General features: G+C 36.4%; 2 protein-coding genes across 5 annotated transcripts; both read right to left on the bottom strand.

Annotated features, from left to right (window-relative positions):
• Positions 1-485: 485 nt before the first annotated feature.
• On the bottom strand, positions 486-8,224 carry LOC111807292 (uncharacterized). 3 transcript variants are annotated; one of them, XM_023692955.2, is made up of 8 exons: positions 5,450-8,224; positions 4,957-5,098; positions 4,682-4,764; positions 4,164-4,405; positions 3,811-3,897; positions 2,474-2,573; positions 2,077-2,290; positions 486-1,971 (listed from the first exon to the last, which is right to left on the bottom strand). In XM_023692955.2, the coding sequence occupies exons 1-8, from the start codon at positions 7,778-7,780 to the stop codon at positions 1,265-1,267; spliced, it is 3,906 nt and encodes a 1,301-aa protein (XP_023548723.2). In that variant the 5' UTR covers positions 7,781-8,224; the 3' UTR covers positions 486-1,264. The 3 variants fall into 3 exon arrangements, with proteins under 3 accessions (XP_023548723.2, XP_023548722.2, XP_023548721.2); XM_023692954.2 differs by having other exon boundaries at positions 486-1,995; positions 4,957-5,095; XM_023692953.2 differs by having other exon boundaries at positions 486-1,995; positions 5,450-8,223.
• A 5,593-nt stretch (positions 8,225-13,817) lies between these two features.
• Positions 13,818-19,416, bottom strand: LOC111807741 (pentatricopeptide repeat-containing protein At2g03880, mitochondrial). Of its 2 annotated transcripts, none has more exons than XM_023693614.2 (3): positions 19,252-19,416; positions 18,651-18,754; positions 13,818-17,386 (listed from the first exon to the last, which is right to left on the bottom strand). In XM_023693614.2, exon 3 carries the CDS (start codon positions 17,360-17,362, stop codon positions 14,390-14,392), a length of 2,973 nt encoding a protein of 990 aa, XP_023549382.2. In that variant the 5' UTR covers positions 17,363-17,386; positions 18,651-18,754; positions 19,252-19,416; the 3' UTR covers positions 13,818-14,389. The 2 variants fall into 2 exon arrangements, with proteins under 2 accessions (XP_023549382.2, XP_023549381.2); XM_023693613.2 differs by lacking the exon at positions 19,252-19,416 and adding an exon at positions 18,915-19,048.
• Between the last annotated feature and the right edge of the window lie 695 nt (positions 19,417-20,111).

Below are 20,111 nucleotides of genomic sequence, written 5' to 3'. Positions count from 1 at the left end.
ATTTTAAAAACCTTGAAGAGAAGCTCGAAAGAAAAACCCAAAGAGGACAATATCTACTAGTTAGTGGGCTTGGGTCGTTACACTATTGATATGAAAAGAAAAAAAACAACAAAAGAGAGAATAGCAACAAATATGATGCAAGATTGGAGAAACAAACGAGGACATTCAAAATTATAATCTGCAAGTCAGTATAGAGAGCTCATAGTTCAGAGAGTGAAACTAGTATGATTACTAAAGCAATATGCTCATCTAATTTTATATATTGATTGTATAGAGGTAATTACCGTATTGTCCTTTCGAGTCCTACGATGTCTGGGGATGAATGCTGCTCAATCTTACTCACCTGAATATGGGAATCTTGAAGAGAATGTAATACAAAGAACAACTTGGTCAAGCAGTTAGATAATTGCATGAAAAACCCTTTTGGCAAGAGGTGATTGAAGCTGCAGCCACTACCTTACAAATATATATAACTAAGAAAACAGTTCGTTTAAGACTACAAAATGATATTAATAGTTTTTCAAAATAAGATTTTCCAGAACCATCTTGTAAATTTAAACAGATTCCATGTCTTATTTGCCACAACAAGACATAAAGATAAATACACAGAAGAAAGTATGTACAAAGGCAATAACATTTTCATAGTAAGCCAATTGAACTTTTAATTACAGTAAACAAGGAGGCTTCAAAATCCACAGCCCTTTCGGACACTTTAGTAACGTAAGAAGAGAACTCACAGTGCTCTCCGGAACTGTATGCCAGAAACAAAAACGGGATGTACAGGCCCCTCTACGCCAGGTTAGATGAGCATCAAGACAACATCGGGGGGGGCTATCAGGGGGGCGGGGGACATCATCCATCCCAAAAAATGGCACAATTGGTTAGTAAGACCAACAAAAAAGAGTTCTGCAGCACTCTAGCCATAGCCACTGAAGATGCATCGGTTTGAGACTAAAAGGATATAAGTAGCTTGGTTCGACAGAGTCATACCTGAGCGTTACCGCGACAAAACTACCTTCAGCTGTGCAATGGCGCGAAGAAAAGCCAAAGCAGAAGCAAAGTTTTAGTAATCTATTATACAGTGTGGCATGTGTTAATCTGTGCACCAACACCTGTTGATTCGGAAAACTATTCATCTGAATTCTCTAAGGAACTAATTCTGCTTCAGAGGTGGAGATTAGACTAAGCTCCAGTCGTCACTTATTTCTGCTCAGAATTGTCCTCCTAAGTAATTACTGAAATCCCAGTGACCCAGGTCATCTGCCTACATCACGTCCTCCATTGGATGGCAATTAGAAGAAACTTTAAGCCTATCACCATCAGAGGGAGAACAAGTTTTCTCGTCCATATGTAAAGTGGCATCATAACCATTTGCAGTTTCTGAGTTAAAGAGAACCGTCTGTCCATCATGTACTGAAGCAATCTTTTGCGGGTTACTAGAGCTGATTGTCTCCGACTGATTTACATGCTCGTCGTGAGTAGACTCGAGTTTGTCACTAGGAATACAAATTTCTGCAGTCGCCTGGCCATCAATGCTATCAGTACCTTTGGGAAATTCCAGGCAGGACTTTGGATCAATTGCTGAGCTTCCATCCATTTCTCCATTTAGTTCCGATGTCCGGTCTTCAGGGTCTGAAATGGTAGAACCAAGAGACGTTTGGTATTGGCCAACCTCTTTAGCTTCCTCACATGTCAGGCATGTAGAGCACATTAAGTTCTCAAACTTTTGGTTCCTTTCACCCAAAGTACTGTCGATAACATCTGCATTATGGGCTTCGACATCTTCAGAAGTATCATCTATATCATCATTCAAAATTTTATCATTTTGTTTAACACTGGATTCAACAACTGCAGGTTCACCAGAAATCCCAAATCCATCACTTGCAGTGCCCTCGCTGCATGAATTTACACAAGGACCAGGCAAATGTCTCTCTTCAGGACAGGTTGCAACGACCTCCAGCGTTTGTGGTTCTGCAGGTTGAGGAGACTTAGAACCTACATGAATGAAAAATAAATTATTTGATCCATATGAATGTGATGAGTGCACAATGAGCACAATCCCTAATAGATAGATACCTTCTGCAAGAGGTGTACACTCCATTGGAAGATGATCCTTCAATAGCGGTTTCTGCAGCATTTCTACACCAGGAAAGACCAACAAACTCATTTTCCTCATCCTTCGCTTGCTAGTCTCTTCAAGGGGCTTGAAACCGAAGACAGAAGTCCATGTATCTCTTAGTTCAGATATTGCGGGAATGACCAACTTTTCCACATTAAGAGAGGACAAAGCCTGACAGAGAATAGGGTAACAGAAGAAAAACAGGCATGTATCAGTAAATCAAATAGCACAATGATATGAAAAACACAGAACAACCAACTGAAATCTAGAAGATTGATCAGCAGTAGTAATTTATTGGACAACACACAATACACAATAACAGGAAGATACAATAAGACACAATTTATGACCTACCGATTCAATCACACCAAGAAAGCGACGGCACATTCCCTGACGCCTATACATATAACGAGTTCCAATGAATGGCATCTCTGCTAATTCATTTCCATGGATCCTATTTTCATCAATCAGGAAAGAATTTCAATGTTAGTGTTTAATAAATTCAAGGGAGTAAATAAAAAATACCCGATAATGTAGCATGTATTAAATAATAAAACCAGATTGAGAAAATTCTAGACCGCGAAAGCTCTGTATACAGAGCATCCAAGGCACTGGAAAAAGCCAGGCCTTTGGGTAGAAAAGCACCCAAAACCAAACAGATCTTCAACATGTGCCATTAAACCAGAAATACTTCAAAGAGTTTCGATGGAGAAACAATCCATCTGGGTTGAGAAAACTACATATAGGAAAGGTGTTCTAGCTGAAATGGATAGACTAGAAAATCAAAGTGTGGCATAAGGATGGATTTTTCTATCTAAAGTTCACCTTGGAGTCAACAGCTGCCCAAAAGGGACATGGTAATGCCCTCTTATGAGGGCTGGATTAAAATTAAGGAACAGAGAAACACGGAAGACAATAGGTGATATCTGTGGGGGGTATACTTCAACAGCTAATAAAACCGTATCACGTCTTAATTTAATGTAAGATGGTTTTATTTTTTATTTTTTATAATTTAGCTTGTGGCATTAGAGAGGGTTATTTATTTACCAGTGCCTTCATCCTCAATGAGACATACATCCTCTATAAGGAGGCCACAATGGACTGACGCGACATATTGGTTCACTAACAATCTTCGTAGCATTTCCTACAGAGTTCTTAGCTATCTGCCAAATAGAGTGGGAATTTGTTAGAGGAGATGCTTATTAAATTTTTGCTTGGACCAGGAGAAAGGTTCATTAAACTGCAAGGAACCCCCCCTACATATGAACTAAAGCATTAGTTTGGAACAAGATAAGAGGCCATTTAAGCATTGTTCTACGAAGTAAAGATTTGAACATTGCACATTTTAATATTTCCTTCTAAGCCTCGATTTCTCTTAATTTTTGTGATGATCTTCTCAATTGTAACTAATGATAAATAAGTTCAGATGTAAATGGAAACTTTTAGTACAACATTCTTTCAGAAGTTAGCAATTTTCTAACCTTATTTGCCGGCTTACTTTGGTTGTTCTTCGGATTACAATTTATTGTCTAGCGGAAATAATCTACCAAGTCACTAGATTGTCATTTTTGTTGAATATAGTCATTTCTTTACCAAAATCAAATGAATATTCCAACAGTATAAGATAAATTCAATAGTGTTTGCAATGAATTCAAATGGGATTTAAGCACCATGAAAAACAAGACACGTACCTTAAGGATGCGGCACATATTATCTCATCATCCTTCTCAAGAATTGCAGTGTAAAAGCCACTAAAATTTAGACGAGTAAAATTTGACCTGGAAAAGGAATTAGCACTTTTAAGTACACGTGTTGCTTTAGTAATTAGTACAGCAAGCACAGAAGTTGAAGAAAATTGTAGGTAGTCAAAGGCTAAAATACATGTCCAAAAACAAGAGTGATTGGACTTATATTTATTTTACATATGGAAATTTTACAGCCCATTGTTAATGCTTTTGAAGCCAGACATTTTGCCTCATTTCACCATATATTTTGTATGCAGACAAAAAAATCAAGTAGCTAGTCAGTGTCGAAAGGTACTTACCCACAATTATAGAGAATGTTATGAAGCAAATTAATGCCACTTCTGTGGTCAATGATAGGTAAAAAGCACTCATCCATTACAAACAAGGCAACTGCAAGCTCGGAATTCCATTTAATCTTCTGAGCTACTTCACTGCAGAGACTAACATCTGAGCCAACATCACTTCTACGAATAAGAGTCCATGAAAATCCTTCTTCCATATCCTGCTTGACCCCAAGAAGCATTTGAAGCCTTTCATGTAGCTGGAACAACAACATCATATGGTCCAACTAAGTGAAAGTGCCATCAGGTTAAAAAAAACATTCTCAGGGGAAACGAAAGGGGGGGGGGGGGGGGGGGGGGGGGGGGGTTACTTATTTGAAAGGAAAGAATTGCATAGCCACTTCACCCAAATTAAGATTACCAGAGGTTTTTCAGTATCATATTATCAGGGATAAACATCAATTCCAAACTATGAACTCATAAGAAAGTTAGATATTTCCAAGTCTGATTATTATAACAAATAATTGAAATATTACCATTTGACATTTCTTCCCGCAAAACAATGGGTTATTCACGTCATCACCAGAAGCATCGTTTGTCTGAACACATATGGGATGATCTGAAAATAACATTTGCAATGAATGACTAAAATGATGATCTCTGATGTTATTTTCCTATGGCAATTATGGCAGTGATAATATGGTTTTGACAACTAGAAATGAAGCTTCAAAAAAAGTAATATAACAACATAAATGTTGCAAAAGAATAAAAGTGAAGAATCTACAAGAAAAAGAGATGTAATATTCATTACACTTTTCCTCACAGAGATGGCATTTACATAACACAGCTGCAGCTGCCTCATGATGATCATCCCTTGGACATAACCCCATCGTGACTTGTCCACATGATTTGCATGAACAATACAAACAGTGCCAGGGACCAGAAGGAAACTTCTGAAAGTTAAACAAAACAGTTAGAAACTCAATGCCTCGACAACATGTGTTAAAAAAAAATCATCCCAAATAGTTTAAAAGACTTTCATTAAACAATCACTCGTAATTGATGCAATATGCAAGACTGAAAACTCATCCAGACATCCAAATTCTTTATGTAGAAAAGACTAGACAGGAGTACCTCAACATATTAACGGCTTACACATGAATGTATAGTTTAGTTGTACAACCAAAATGAAAGTTTTAACTTAAACAGAGTTAGGGTAGCCCGGAGGAAGGGCATGATCCAAAAGATCACTTGATTGCATTTGAATGTAACTCACACATACCAATATTATGATGAACACTTACCTTAATATCCAAGCAACTTTGATGAAATGTAGATGGACAACTATCACAACAAATCAAGTCTCCACCATCTCCACAAATTCCACAAGTATCATCATTAGGATCTTCGACATCAACATCAACAAAATTGTACCCTTTACACTGTGGTTCATTTTGTTTATTCCATGATTCCAACAGGCATTGGAGGAGGGAAGAACCAGTATGTACATATATATTTTCAAGTGGCTGACCAACTCTGCCTCCGGCATGCATTTCAAATTTTGAAATTGTAAAAACTTCATCACAGCAGTTGCAAAGAATTCCATCTCTTGTAAGCCTACCCTCAAGCTTCACCCGTGTCTTTCTTTGGTTCATGTACTTTACCTTCTCATCAAGTGACAAAACCCCCAAATCTATCATCCACGCAAGTAGTGTCCGCTTCCCTTTATATAGAAAATACCCATCATTGCAAGAATTGGCAGTTTCCTCTGTATTTCGAACCAATAAAGCACATCGCTTACTATTTTGTGTCCGAGGAAACCCCTTTTCTAGGTTATGGCCAGAATTATCAAGGTCATGATGCGACATATCTTTTTTCCTCTTCTTAATTAACTTGGAAACTGGACTTCTTGAAGATTTTGCTTTCTCTTTACACTTCGTCCTTTCAATGAGCTTTTTTAATTTTTCATTTCTCCTTCGATTCTTCAATTCTCCAATCTTCCTAGCTCTTGTAAACCTTGTTAGTGTCATGATTTCTTCCTCCGGTATTGGAGTAAATGTAAAACCAGTCCTATAAACTTTGGAATCACCGTCACCTATTTCATAGTGCCTTTTAAGCACATTATAAGCCAAGGTGATTGACCAGTGAGTTCGTCCCTCTGGACTTACATAAACTGCATCCTTGTACTCCCGTTTGCATCGGGGCCTATACTGAACTGTCCAACCAGCAGTTTTTAATATTTCAGTAATCCTCTCTCTCAATAAATTCTTTGCTACTGACCTCTTGTATTCATCTACATTGATCTTGGGCTTTTCTGCTTTCTTCACTTCCCTAATCTTGTCACCGCAAGTAATTACCTTTGAACTCGCTGTCAGTGCTACTTCTGGTATCAAAATTTCCTGAGATAAATCATTTCCAACCGGTATAGATTTTCTCATGTGTATTTCTTTCCTAATATGCCTCTTATATGAGGATAAACAATAAGTTGGAACATTATTCTTTACCCCGTATCTCAACTTCATACTTAATTTTCTTGCCAGCCTATCTTTTCTTCCCTTAGTGTGTTCATCCTTCAGAGCTCCATTGCTTTGTTGCAACTTTGGTGGTCTTCCACGCCTGGGTTTTAAGTTATTCAATTCACCAAACAATGGATGGTCAGTTTCCTTTTCAGTCTTGGGTGGCCTTCCCCGCTTCTTTTTTAACTTCTTCGACTCACAGACAAATTGATGGTTGTTTTTACACTCCAAATTGGGTGGAAACAATGGATTTTCATTTTCCTTTTCGATCTTGGGTGGTCTTCCACGCTTCTTTTTTAACTTCTTCGACTCATAGACAAGTTGATGGTTATTTTCACTCTCCAACTTTGGTGGAAGCAACGGATTATCATTTTCCTTTTCAGTCTTGGGTGGCCTTCCACGCTTCTTTTTTAACTTCCTCGACTCGCAGACAACTCGATGGTTGTTTTCACTCTCCAACTTGGGTGGTCTTCCAGGCTTACGTTTCAACGTCATCATAGGGCTAACAACTACTTCCTCAGCTTCCTTTTCCACCTTCAGCGGTCTCCCACGCTTTCTTTTTACCTCCTGATCTCCAGAGAGCAATTGATCTTCACTTCCCTTCTCCAACTTCTCTAATTTCTTGCCATACCTACTGCTCCTACAATTCTGCACCACCATAGTCTTATTATTCCCGTCACTATCAGCTACACTATCACACTCCATCTTTGCTGCAAAACTCGACCGCAAAACTCGATCACTACCCCGCAGTTTATCAGCCATAAGTTTTATTTTCACTTTCTCCACTACCTTTATATCTCCACCTTCAATGTGGTCATCATCCACCTTCCTCCTTTTGCTACTCCTTATTTCCACTTCAGCATTTTCCCCACTACCCTTAAACACATCCACCATGACTTCCTCCACTCTCGCCTCATATCCCTTCTGGATTTCCAACTCCAACAACTCTCTCTCACAATCACAGCTGATTGAAACCGAATGCAGATTTTCCGCACCATCAATATGAAGATTCTGCAACACTTCGTTCCCCTCCCCATCCAGAACTCGATCAAGATCAAAATCAAAATCTTCCTCCTTCGCCTTCCTCACCAATTTCTCAGCACTCAACTCCTCCTCCATGCCCCCACGAACACCCAAAATTTCCAAAATGCTCAAACAGAACAACCGGAACCTAACCAAAATTCCCGCCACACGACACTCATAACAAAACAACGAAGAACAACACAAATTCCACTCCTCCTCCCACCGCAACCAAAACCGCAGACAGCAAAATAATCCAACGCTGAATCAAAGAAGCACATAAAAACAAGAAAAAACACAAAAATTGCTGAGAAAGAAAAAACCAGATCAAACCCCGGCCATGGCAACACCGAAGAACATCCTTCCAATGCAGCAAACTCCGAGAAATTACAGCATCGTGGGAGTTGAACAACGCTATTGAGGTCAACAGCAGCGTGATTCGGTGACAAAACTCTGCATATTTGGGAATGAAAAAAATTGATTTTGTTATTTTTGGTTTAAAAGTAGAAAGAAAGACGACGGGTTTAATCTACAGAAGAAGGGTAGAGTCGTTGGGTGGCTTTCTATTAAAATCAGTTCATAGAGGGTAGGTTCGTACGTAATTACTTGAGCTAAAGAGGGCTAGAATCGTCATTTTGCCATATACGATTTCTAATTTTCCCTCCACAAAGTATTTCCAAAATTAAAAATTATACGTATACCCAACAAATTGGGGGAAGAGAATCCAATTAGGGTTTTTTTAATTTTTTAATTTTTTAATTTTTTAATTTTTTAATTTTTGTTAGCTAATGTCTTCTAATTTTAATTTATAGTATTTTTCTACCAACAAATATACTTCAAAATTAATTTAAAAAAATTAACCTTAAACAACCAATATAATAAATATTGTGTCTGAAAATAAAAAATATGAAAAACAAAGCACAATTAAATTTATTTATTTATTGTTAAGAGTATAAAATTATAATCTCAGGTTATTAGTTCCTTTTAACATTAGCTTGTGTTTTTTTTTAATTTAAAAATAAATATATAATTATTGAGATTTTATATTTGCGAAAGTGTGGTATAAAACTAGCTCGAACATGTATATGTTACTATTGAATATTAATCGTATAGAGTCATAATTACGATAAGGCTAAAGGTTTGAATATTTTGATAAAGGGTTTTTAGGACTATGTTTTTCAACCGCTCGTAGATAAGTGGGAATATTAGGGCTATACCCTAAAAGCATGAATAATTTTTTAACGTATAAAGTCAAAATAAAGCAAGTAAAATCAATATATTTTTAGATCTCGAATATTGTCGTTGCTTTGTCTTCACAAAAAGAAGTTCATAACCCGTAGTTTTTACCTTCACATGGCACTACGTCAGCCTTTCGCCCATTACAAGTACTGACTTCGGACAATCGCTTCATTTTATTAATTTTTTTATTTTAAAATTTTATGTTCGTGTTCTTGTCATTATTATTATTTTACTATTTTAAAAAATTCGGAATTGAAAAAAAAATCAAATACATTGTTAAATAACCATTTGAATTTCTTTATTTTATTTTAAAAATTGGGTTTGATTTTAATAAATAATTAAATATTTTTTAGAGTCAAAATTATTGGTTTATAGAAAAACCCATTATAGTTTTTATTGTAAATCACAAAATTAAGTATATTCCCACGAAATTAAACCAGGGGGGTTTTACAAAATGCGCCAAACTGGTGGCGTGGTGGTGGTGCTGTACAAGAACCGCCATCCCTTACAGCGGAGGAAAGCTGGGATCACGGCGGCGATGGCGGGTGAGAGGAGGAGCTGCCGGCCTCGACGAGAATGGACCAAAGCATCTGGACATCTTCACAAGGGCAAGACTTGACATCTTTATACAAAATGTAGATCCCTTTCCCTACATCCAAAAACAGCAAAACTTCATCGGAGTTAGACGGCGGTCGGCCGGTGATAATTCCGACCAAACAAAAGAGAGATGATGATGATGATGGAATGGAATGGTTACGGTTTCTATGAGGGGAGTGCAGACGAACCCAGAGCTTCTTCAATGGCGAAACGAGGAGCGATCTGAACCATCCCATTTGAACGAACAAGATTTGGCGCAATTATTAATGCCACAGTGGCCGTGAAATCATCAACCTCCCAATGTTTGGTTCATAGTTGGTGAAGAAGGTGAGAAGGAAAAAAGCTAGAGAGAGAGAGAGAGGCTTAAAAACTTTAATTTGTTTGCTTCTTATCAAACATATATATATACACACACGAGTTTGATTATTCAATTTTTTTATTCTCCATGTCCAATAATATGGTGACATTTTAAATAATATATATATATATATTTGTTGAGATATATTATTTATGGAATATATCTTAGATATTATATTTTAATATTCTTCTATTTTTGAATTGGTATATTTTATTTTATTATCCGTATTTAATTATTTTATATTTTTCTCATTTGTACTGGCTTGTATCCTATTTAAAAGATATCAATATCAATGATAATATAGACCTTTCCAATTCTATTTTCTATCTCATTTTTAATATATATATACTCGCGTGTGTATACATATGTTTGTATGTGTATATATATATAGAGTTAATTATAGTATATTTTATTCTGAAATTTCTAATAAATCTTTTAACAGTTTTTTAACATATTCAAAAAATTTAAATATTTAAAGTTATGAATATTTTTTAAAATATTGAATAAAATTAAAAATTAAAAATTTAATATAGGTTTTTTTTTTAGTTTATGGGTCTATTTTACGGATTAGGAAAAAAAACAATTGAATTTTTTGAGAATCGAATTTTAATCTTATTTATGAAGATTTGGAAAAAAATAATTGTGTTGTACATAAATTATTGAATGTTATAATGGGACTTACTTATAATAAAAGAATAAGTCTAAGTTTGATGTAATAATTGAATAAATTATGACACGGGTAGATGAATGTATATAAATTTTCTATAAATTGAGTTTTGATTAAATGTAAATGTTTAATCAATTGAACTATGCTTAAGTTGATAGAAATTATTAATGATTTGTTTATATTAAAAATAATAAATTAAATTCTAATTTTTTTTTGTATAAGCGATATTATAAATATTCACGTGGAAACTGCGTCATAAATAACTACGAATTACGTATTCTTATGGTTGTAGGAAAATCAACCACGTCATGAAAGAAGTTGGAGAGGATGGAACCAATAATTTAGGTCATATATTAAATGTGTATGGTGTATTATTGCAATTATAACAACTAAAATGGTATATATTAATTAAAATAATTATGTTACATAAATTGTTTATAAAGTTAATATTGGTGGTAAGATTCATGATCTAGTTGGAACGATCGGTGGTGCGTGTCTACGTCAAGAATTTTTATATTTAACATGTGTCATAAGTTTTTTTTTTTTTTTTAATATTAAATTGAAATAAAAATAAATAAATAAAGTTTAGGAAATTAAATTTTTTAGTAACACAATTGTTTCAAGTAGAGATGTCCATTTAATTCGTGGGGCGTGGTTCAGTAAGGATGGAAATTCCCTGTTTTTGCCCAATTTTCAATAACACAAATTAATAATTTATATTGATTTTTTTTTTTTTTTTTTTTTTTTTTTTTTTTTTGTAATTTTTGCCTCAATTCCTACAAAAAAAAAAAAAAAAAAAAAAAATAATAATAATAATAATAATAATAATAATAATAAAAAATTTCGCGACCAAAAGATTTATTGTTTCCTTAATCTTCTAGAACATCAGTAAAAATTTGCCTACTCTTATCTTATTATCATATATCAAAATATTAAAGTATATGACATAACAATCTTGAATGTTTTATTCCTAAAAATATAACTTTGACTCTTTAATTATTTATTTATTTAAAAATCTTGAAAATTAACAATTCCAGCTCATTTCTTTAGTAACAAGAGAGGAAATAATATAAAAAATATATATAATAATTAACGTATATTCTCGTTACTTTTCTTCAATAAATAAAATTACGAAAATGACCTTAAAACAAAACGGTCGTGAAATCGAAACATATTACCAAAAAAACGTTCCTATAGCAAAAATCTAACGTCTCTTTTAGGTATCAAAAAATTAGTAAAAATAGCATTAGAGTTTCACGTTGGAGTCAACACGATGCATAAAGAAGTCTTTTACCAAAATACCCCTTGCAATTTTGTACTCTAAATATTATTTTTCTTTCTAATTATTTCTGACACTGACATGCATTCTTGCAAGAAAAACATGCATAATTTTTGGTGTTCTGTCTTCATCAAGGATCTCTCTCTCTAAACCCAATTTTGTATTAAAAAAAAACCAAACATTTAATATATATATAAAATATCTGTGTCAATCGGAGTACGGCTCAATTCATCAAATATTTATTATCATTTAAAAAATTCACGGTAATTATTAAACTAAAAAAAATTCACATATTTTTTATAAATATTTTTATAAAAATTAGAGTTTGATATTTACATCGGCGTCCAAATATTTGGTAATAAAAAGTCGTTAGGGTAGTTATATTTCATTCGTAATTAATGATCTAATATCGGAATTGCATCAATCAAATTAAAGAAAAGAACATATTTTATTTTTAATATACGATCAATATGTTGCTCTTTACTCATACTTTTCTTTTACTTGTGGTTTAAGTTAAAAAAGATTTGAAATTTGAACTAAAAGTTTAATAATAATCTTAAGGTGGGATATGCATGTAGCTTCACATCGAAGAGTTCAAAATTTATTTATTTCAATTTAATGAAAAGACCCAAATTTTCAAAGAAGGCTAAACCATTCTATATGGATATTAATTTTTAGGGTAAAGTCTAAACTTTTAATATAATAAAAAAAAGTCCATAATTATATGACTGGTTATTCATGAAAATATTATTTTTTTATTAAAATTATAGTTGAGCTAGGTTCAAATTGATGTAAATTAATAATATTTTAAGTCTATGTATTTTTATTATGTATTATTAATTAATTAATTAATATATTTAATATTTATTAAACACTATTTGAATAAAGGTTTGAAATTATTAGATTTTCTTTTTTTCAAATAATGGAATAAAGATTCTCTAAATCTTAAAAGTTATTATATATTAAAGAAGGAAACTATAAAAGTCAAAATTATAAAATAATGATGGGTTTTAAATATTTGAGCAATTTTTTTCATAATTTATGGTATTGAATCATCGGGCCACTCTATTTATAAGGCTATTCGACTCTCCTCAAGCCATGTTCCTACGTCGGTTAAAGAGAGGAATGAAGCATTCCTTAGAGTGTGGAAACCTCTCACCAGTAGACGCGTTTTAAAAATTGTGAGGCTTATGGCGATATGTAACAGACTAAAGTGGATAATATCTGCTAGTGGTGAGCTTGAGTTGTTACAGACCTGAAAGTGAAAGCTTGAGACGACAATATCTGATAGTTTAGGATTTTAGTAATTATTAATTTTTGTAGGCATTTCTTAGTCATTTACTTGAATATTTAGTAATAAAGATATTAATAATAATTCGTTGTAGATATTTGTGAAAATTTTTCGATGACGGCTCAATCATAGAAACTCTCCATTGCTAAGCGTGATTTGCTTGGAGTAATTCTAGATTGAATGACATCCTGGAATTTTTCTTAGAATGCATGTGAGTGAAGACAAAACATGTTGGAATGACTCGTGTTGGTTTGTGGGGACAGTCTTTACTCTCAGAAGCGAGGAGTAAATAACATGATCATGTCACAGAGGGAGAATGTCGGGGCCACCATAGGGCGAATCCGGATTTCGAATCCTGGGTATAAGTCCTACAAGAGCATAACTTAACTGATTAAAAGGCATACTCTCAACTAAAAGATTTAACGTTCGAAAAGACCAAAAAGTTCAAAAGTTTGAATCCAAGAATTATGTCTAATGTAATAGCTCAAGCCCACTATTAGTAAATATCCGCTTTGACCCGTTATGTATCGCCGTTAGCCTCACGGTTTCTACACCCTTACAAAAAAAAAAATATTTCGTTCTCCTCTCCAACCGATGTGGAATCTTACATCTAATGTTACATAGAAGTCTAATAGCTACCTGTTCTGAGACTTTACTGAATAATCCCACACCCATATTCCAGACAGACATCATTGATATGCGATATCCACTTTAATACGTAATAATTTTTTCAAAAGAACATAAACAAATAACAACTATGTTTAGTTGCAGACAGTTTTTTTGAAACTACCATAGATAGCTATAAAATACAAGATGATCATTACACGAGGTATATTGATTGCGAGGATTAGACGTTTGGATCGGCCATTAGTCTTCGTGGTTCGACAAGATTCCCGAGGCTAGCAACGGGAAACAAGTACCATCATACTAAACTGCAGAGGTTGAGTCCGTGCCTGATGGCAGTTATGCTGCAGTGAAGTCCCATATAGCCCGAAAAATTTGCGACCTCGTCATAACGAGAACTCAAGTCCATCCGAGATTCAAGAACAAGGCCATTTCTCATCCCAATTAGACATGCTTCATTTTACCTTTTACGACAGTCATGTCGACATTTTGCAGTCATCTCTCGAATAGCCTATCGTGTCGTTGCGTTGACCGCACAATTTTATGTGTCTGTAAGTGACATGACAATACTGTCTTCACAGTTGCTCAGTAGCAGATTCGTCTGTCACAAAACAATAAACCGATTCAACAATAATGTCCATGGGGAAGTCACATCACCAAAAATCGTTACACGAGCAAGCGCCATTCTTAAAATGGTGAAATCTATGAACATCACGAACAACTATTTCCCGATTCGTGATACTCGATATAAGCTTCATGACATCATGACAATCTCCACAAATACGTAGATTTTTCAATATACGAATTTTTTTCATCGTGCTGGTACTTATAAGTGCAAAAGCAACGGCCAATCTTTCGCTATGATATCGAAGATTTTCCCTTTTTTCGGTTTCTCCAACGTTATGAAGCACGTAACGAGTTTCGGGCACATAACCTATAGAGGTCAATTCTCTATCAAGCTCCTCTAGCTTTACATGTATTTCCTGAATTTGTGGATGTGAACAATCATGAGCCACAAATGTATGAGCTTGACCATTAGCCTCAACCCAGCTACACCCTGGCTCCTTTTTAATACCTTTACGAGCCATCAAAGTTCGAACTCTTTCGACATCGTCCCACCTTCCTTTCATCGCAAAAATATTCGAGAGTAATATATAATTCGTCTCCTTCTCGGGTTGAAGCTTAAAGAGTTCGTTAGCAGCTTTCTCACCGAGTTCTAAATGGCCGTGCATTTTGCTAGCTCCAAGAACAGTCTCCCAAATAAGTGCATGTTGTGATAGTTTCATTTCTCGAATGAACTCTTCAAGCTCGTCGAATTTTCCGACCCGCCCGAGAATATCGACCATACAAGCACAATGGTCGACCGTAGGAGAAATACCGAAATCTCGGGACATCGAGTTAAAATGTTCTTTCCCTTCTTGAACTAATCCTTGGTGACTACAAGCTGAAAGAATGCCTATGAAGGTCACCTCATCGGGCCATATGCCTTCATCTAACATAACCTTAAAGGCCTCGAGAGCTTTATAGCCTTGCCCATTTTGTGCATAGCCACATATAATGGTGTTCCATGACACTGTGTCTCGCCAAACCAAACCTTCAAATAGCGCCTCAGCTTCTTCCATACAGCCACCTTTTGTGTACATATCAACAAGGGCACTGCCAACAAACATATCACTTGAATGTCCACTCTTAAAAGCCATGGAATGAAGCTGTTGTCCACCTTCTAGAGACGCCAAAGACGAGCAACCGCTCAAACAGCCAGCGAGCGTGAACTCGTTCGGCTTTACACCTGCTCGTTGCATTTGTCTAAAGTAATTAAGAGCCTTCTCTCCCTCGTTCGCTTGTGCATGACTCGTAATGATAACCGTCCAAGTAAAAAGATCCCTACCGTTTAACCTGTTGAAAGCTATATCAGCGTCTTCCAGACGCATACACTTTGCATACATATCGATCAAAGCCGTTTGAACAAAATCGTTATCAACCAGACGAGTTTTGATTATATGAGTATGCACTTGCCTCCCAAAGTGTGCATCTAAAACACAAGAACATGATCTTAAAACACTAATGAAAGTATACATGTTCGGGATAAAACCTTCCTCTAACATGTCACGAAAGATGGTAACCGAACGATCGTACATTCCGAACTCATGAAACCCAGATAAATACGTATTCCACGAAACCAAATCTCGGTCGACCATAGATTCGAACAGGCTAACACCCTCATGAACACATCCATTTTTCATGTACATTGTGACCAATGCATTGCTAACAGAGACATCAGTTTCAAATCCATATTTCCAAGCACAAGCATGGATGCTTCGGCCATATTGCAAGTCTCCCGTGTTCGTAGCAGCGCTTATAAGGCTGCAAATCGTGTACTGATTCGGGATAATACCGCTCGATCTCATTAACCGAAACAACTTAATCGATTCCTCGCTTTGTCCTTGCTGATCAAGGCATGTAATCATGGCACTCCAAGCCACCATATCAGGCTTTTTGATGTTCTTAAACACTTCTAATGCATCAATGGCAAGCCCACACTTTGAGTACATATCAACCAAACCACAGCCTAAGAATTCATCGCCTTCATATCCAAATTTGATAATCAACGAATGGATTACCTGCCCATGTCTTAAGTTCTTGGAGTTTGCACAACCCTTAAGAACAGTAGTTAAAGTGAACTTACTACAGTTCATATCTATTTTCATCATACCACAAAACAATTTCAAGACTCCTATCCCGTCGCCCCTTTGAGCGTAACCATTGAGTAGCACGTTCCATGTCACGTCGTTTTGCTCGGGCATGCCAATGAACATTCTAGATGCAAGTTCTATATCTCCACATTTAGCATAAAGGTCAACAAGTGCAGATCCAACAAACAAATCTAGTAATAATCCAAGTTTAAAAGCTTGAGCATGCATTTGCTTTCCAAGATCTAAGGCCATACACAAAGAACATGCTTTTAATCCAGTAGCTAGAGTGAACTCATTAGGCATGATTCCTTCATTTTGCATCTCCTGAAATAAATAAATACTATCATTAGCAAATCCTTCTGCTACAAGACCTTGAATTAACGCCGTCCAAGAAACGACGTCACGATTAGGCATTTTAGCAAGTACTAACCGAGCGTATGCGGAGTATCTACACTTTGCATATACGTTCACTAACGAAACCCACAAATGGGAATCTGGATTAATTACATCTTTCACGATAAGTCCATGAATGGCTTTTGCAACACTCAATGATCGTTTTGATGCACATTCATGTAACATCCATGAATAATACTTTAACTTCTCCTTGCTACTCGAGCGAACTCGATTTTCCATAGGATCTTCAGTCTTTTGGTGTTCGAATTTATATCCGTATGAGGAAGTTTGAACCGCGTTGTTAAGTTCATGACCGAGTTGACCTTTTGACATTGAAATTCCAATAGAGTTGGAAGGATACCTGGGATCTTCTAGTTGTGGTTTGAAACTAGTTCGTCGAATGGGAAAGAACAACGATCTAGGAATGTTTTGAAACTTGTTCGGGAATTGAGACGAACAGCGTAACCAACTCGATATCGACAAATTTTGAAACCCAATAGGTGAACCATGAATTCTCATAGCAATGAAGTTCCTCTCCATCGATTCAAACCAAAAGAATTACTCCTACAACAAAACCAAACATTTGAAATATCCATTTAAAGAAGAGAACCATGTTAGAAAAGATGCACGATTGTGTGTATCAAGTAGAGTGGAAGGTACAACATATAGAAGCAATTTGAAGTCGTTAAAACATCATGCTTCTCAATAACAGGTTTCATGAGCCTAAGGACCCCATACGTAACAAGGAACAAACTATATCAATGCCAAAATAGATAGCAAGCGAAACAAACATTCTTGCCCGCTAGCAGATATTGTCCTCTTTGGATTTTCCCTTTCGGGTTTTCCTTCAAGATTTTTAAAACGCGTATACTAGGGAGAGGTTTCCAAGTTTCCATACTCTTATAAAGAATGGTTTGTTCTCCTCCCCAACCAATGTGGGATCTCACAACCCACCCTCCTTCGAGGTCCAGCGTCCTCGTTGGCACACATTCCCTTCACCAATCGATGTGGGACCCCCCAGTCCACCCCACTTCGGGGCCTAGCGTCCTTGCTGGCACACCGCCTCTTGTCCACCCCCCTTCGAGGCTCAGCCTACTTGCTGGCACATCGCGTGGTGTCTGGCTCTGATACCATTTGTAATGGCCCAAGCCTACCGCTAGCAGATATTGTCCCCTTTGGGCTTTCCATTTCAGGCTTCCCCTCAAGGCTTTTAAAAAGTGTATGCTAGAGAGAGGTTCCACATCCTTATAAATAAGGGTTTGTTCTCTTCGCCAACCAATGTGGGATCTCACAAACCACCCTCCTTCAGGGCCTATCGTCCTCGTTGACACTTGTTCCCTTCACCAATCAATGTGGGACCTCCCAATCCACCCCACTTCAAGGCGCAACGTCCTTCCTGGCACACCACCTCATGTTCACCCCCTTCAGAGCTCAACTTCCTCGCTGGCACATCGCCTGGTGTCTGGCTCTAATATCATTTGTAATGGCTCAAGCCTACCGCTAGCAGATATTGTCCTTTTTGGCTTTCCCTTTCAAGCTTCCCCTCAAGGTTTTTAAAACGCATATGTTAGAGAGATGTTTCCACACACTTACAAAAAAAAAATGGTTTGTTCTCCACTCCAATCGATGTGAGATCTCACCAATAACCTCTCCCGAATCCCCAAACATTCATTTAAAATGTAATACTCATAAAGAAAAGAGGGTAAAGAACACTTTATTGTAAGGTAAGAGGCAGTTCATTAATGGAAACAGCAAACATTCACATAGCTGCAGCAGTTTTCATGGTAATGAAAGCTTCAAACATCTGTAAGAAGAGGTAGAAGCTTACCTTCCTTGTTATAACTCCAAAAACCCAATAATGGGGAGTGACACCAAAAACAGTAATGTTCCAAAACAGAGAAACCAGATGCAGCCACTTGGGAGAGTTTAGCTCTGAAATAAAGAAATGGGTAAGCTGTAAATGGTGAAATAAGTGGGAAAATTGTGTAGATTTAACCAAAGAAATGCAGGGGGGAACAGACTGAAACTAGAAATTGCGAGAATCAACGAAACAGAAATGAATGAAATGAAAAATTTTAAAGTTTAAGCTCACCAGTGCGAGGAGTGTAAAAGATAAGAATCGGTGATGAAATTAGAGGATGATAGGTTGAGACGTGAATGTAGAGAAGCGGTATTATCCATTAAAAGTAATCCCGATCACTTATTAGCAATTTTTTCCCAAAAATAAAATAGGAAATTAGCAATGGGTAATTAAGTTTGTTGGTCATCAATTAATGTCTTTTTAATTAGATGGTTAAAAGGAAGTTTTCAACCCCTTTATAAAAACAAAACAAATAGCCTTCAAATAAGAACCAAATGGACCGGCCGGTTCAGTTTCAGATAAAGCCGGTTCGCGTATAAATAAATTATAATTCCTTAAAAGTTCTCACCGGGATAAAACACTGTAGAAGCGAGAAAGATCGTCCGAGGAATCGGCGGCATGAAGCGGCGGAAGTGGTGGCTTGGTGGGCGGCCGGCGGGAACATCGTAAGAGCAACATTATATGTCTGCCGTCACCGGACTGAAACAATCGAGAGAGAGCTTGTGGTAACGACGGCGTTCCGCCGAAAGAAAACTGATAACGATTGTTCAACTAATAAAGTGGGCTCGTTTAAACAATCACCAGTCGAATTTGGGCTCGAAAAGCCCAAATATGACTGATAATGTGGGCTTCTTTAACAAGATAACAACGAAAATGGCCCAGATCAAATTAACAAAGTGGGCTTGTTTACCCATTTACCAGCGGGATTTGGGCTCAAACGGCCCAAATCAAATTAACAAAGTGGGCTTGTTTACCCATTTACCAGCGGAGCTTGGACTCAAAACGGCCCAAATCAAACTAACAAATTGGGCTTGTTTACCCATTTACCAGCGGGATTTGGGCTCAAATGGCCCAAATCAAACTAACAAACTGGCTTGTTTACCGATTTACCAGCGGGATTTGGGCCCAAACGGCCCAAATCAAACCAACAAACTAGGCTTGCTTACCGATTTCCCAGCGGGATTTGGGCTCAAACGGCCCAAATCAAACCAACTAACTGGGCTTGTTTACCCATTTTCCAGCGGGATTTGGGCTCAAATGGCCCAGATTAAACTAACAAAATGGGCTTGTTTACTCATATTTACCAGAGGGATTTTGGGCTCAAATGGCCCAAATCAAACTAACAAAGTGGGCCTTTTTAATTTGTCATAATTTATTTAAATCACTCTAAATTAACTATATTAAAATATATATATATATATATACCAT

Source organism: Cucurbita pepo, chromosome 12, assembly GCF_057944985.1.
Source record: "Cucurbita pepo subsp. pepo isolate OVF chromosome 12, ASM5794498v1, whole genome shotgun sequence".
NCBI classification, from domain to species: Eukaryota; Viridiplantae; Streptophyta; class Magnoliopsida; order Cucurbitales; family Cucurbitaceae; genus Cucurbita; species Cucurbita pepo.
The sequence above is the reverse complement of the archived record's forward strand: the minus strand, read 5'-3'. Positions and strand labels throughout refer to the sequence as shown.

Bases quoted from the DNA above. Each gene is read 5' to 3' on its own strand.
- LOC111807292 (XM_023692953.2), bottom strand. From the start codon at position 7,780: ATGGAGGAGGAGTTGAGTGCTGAGAAATTGGTGAGGAAGGCGAAGGAG. The intron at 5,099-5,449 runs GTAAGTGTTCAT...TTTAACTTTCAG, and splicing joins AAAGTTGCTTGGATATTAAG to AAGTTTCCTTCTGGTCCCTG. The intron at 2,574-3,810 runs GTACGTGTCTTG...TGATGAAAATAG, and splicing joins ATATGTGCCGCATCCTTAAG to GATCCATGGAAATGAATTAG.
- LOC111807741 (XM_023693614.2), bottom strand. From the start codon at position 17,362: ATGGAGAGGAACTTCATTGCTATGAGAATTCATGGTTCACCTATTGGG.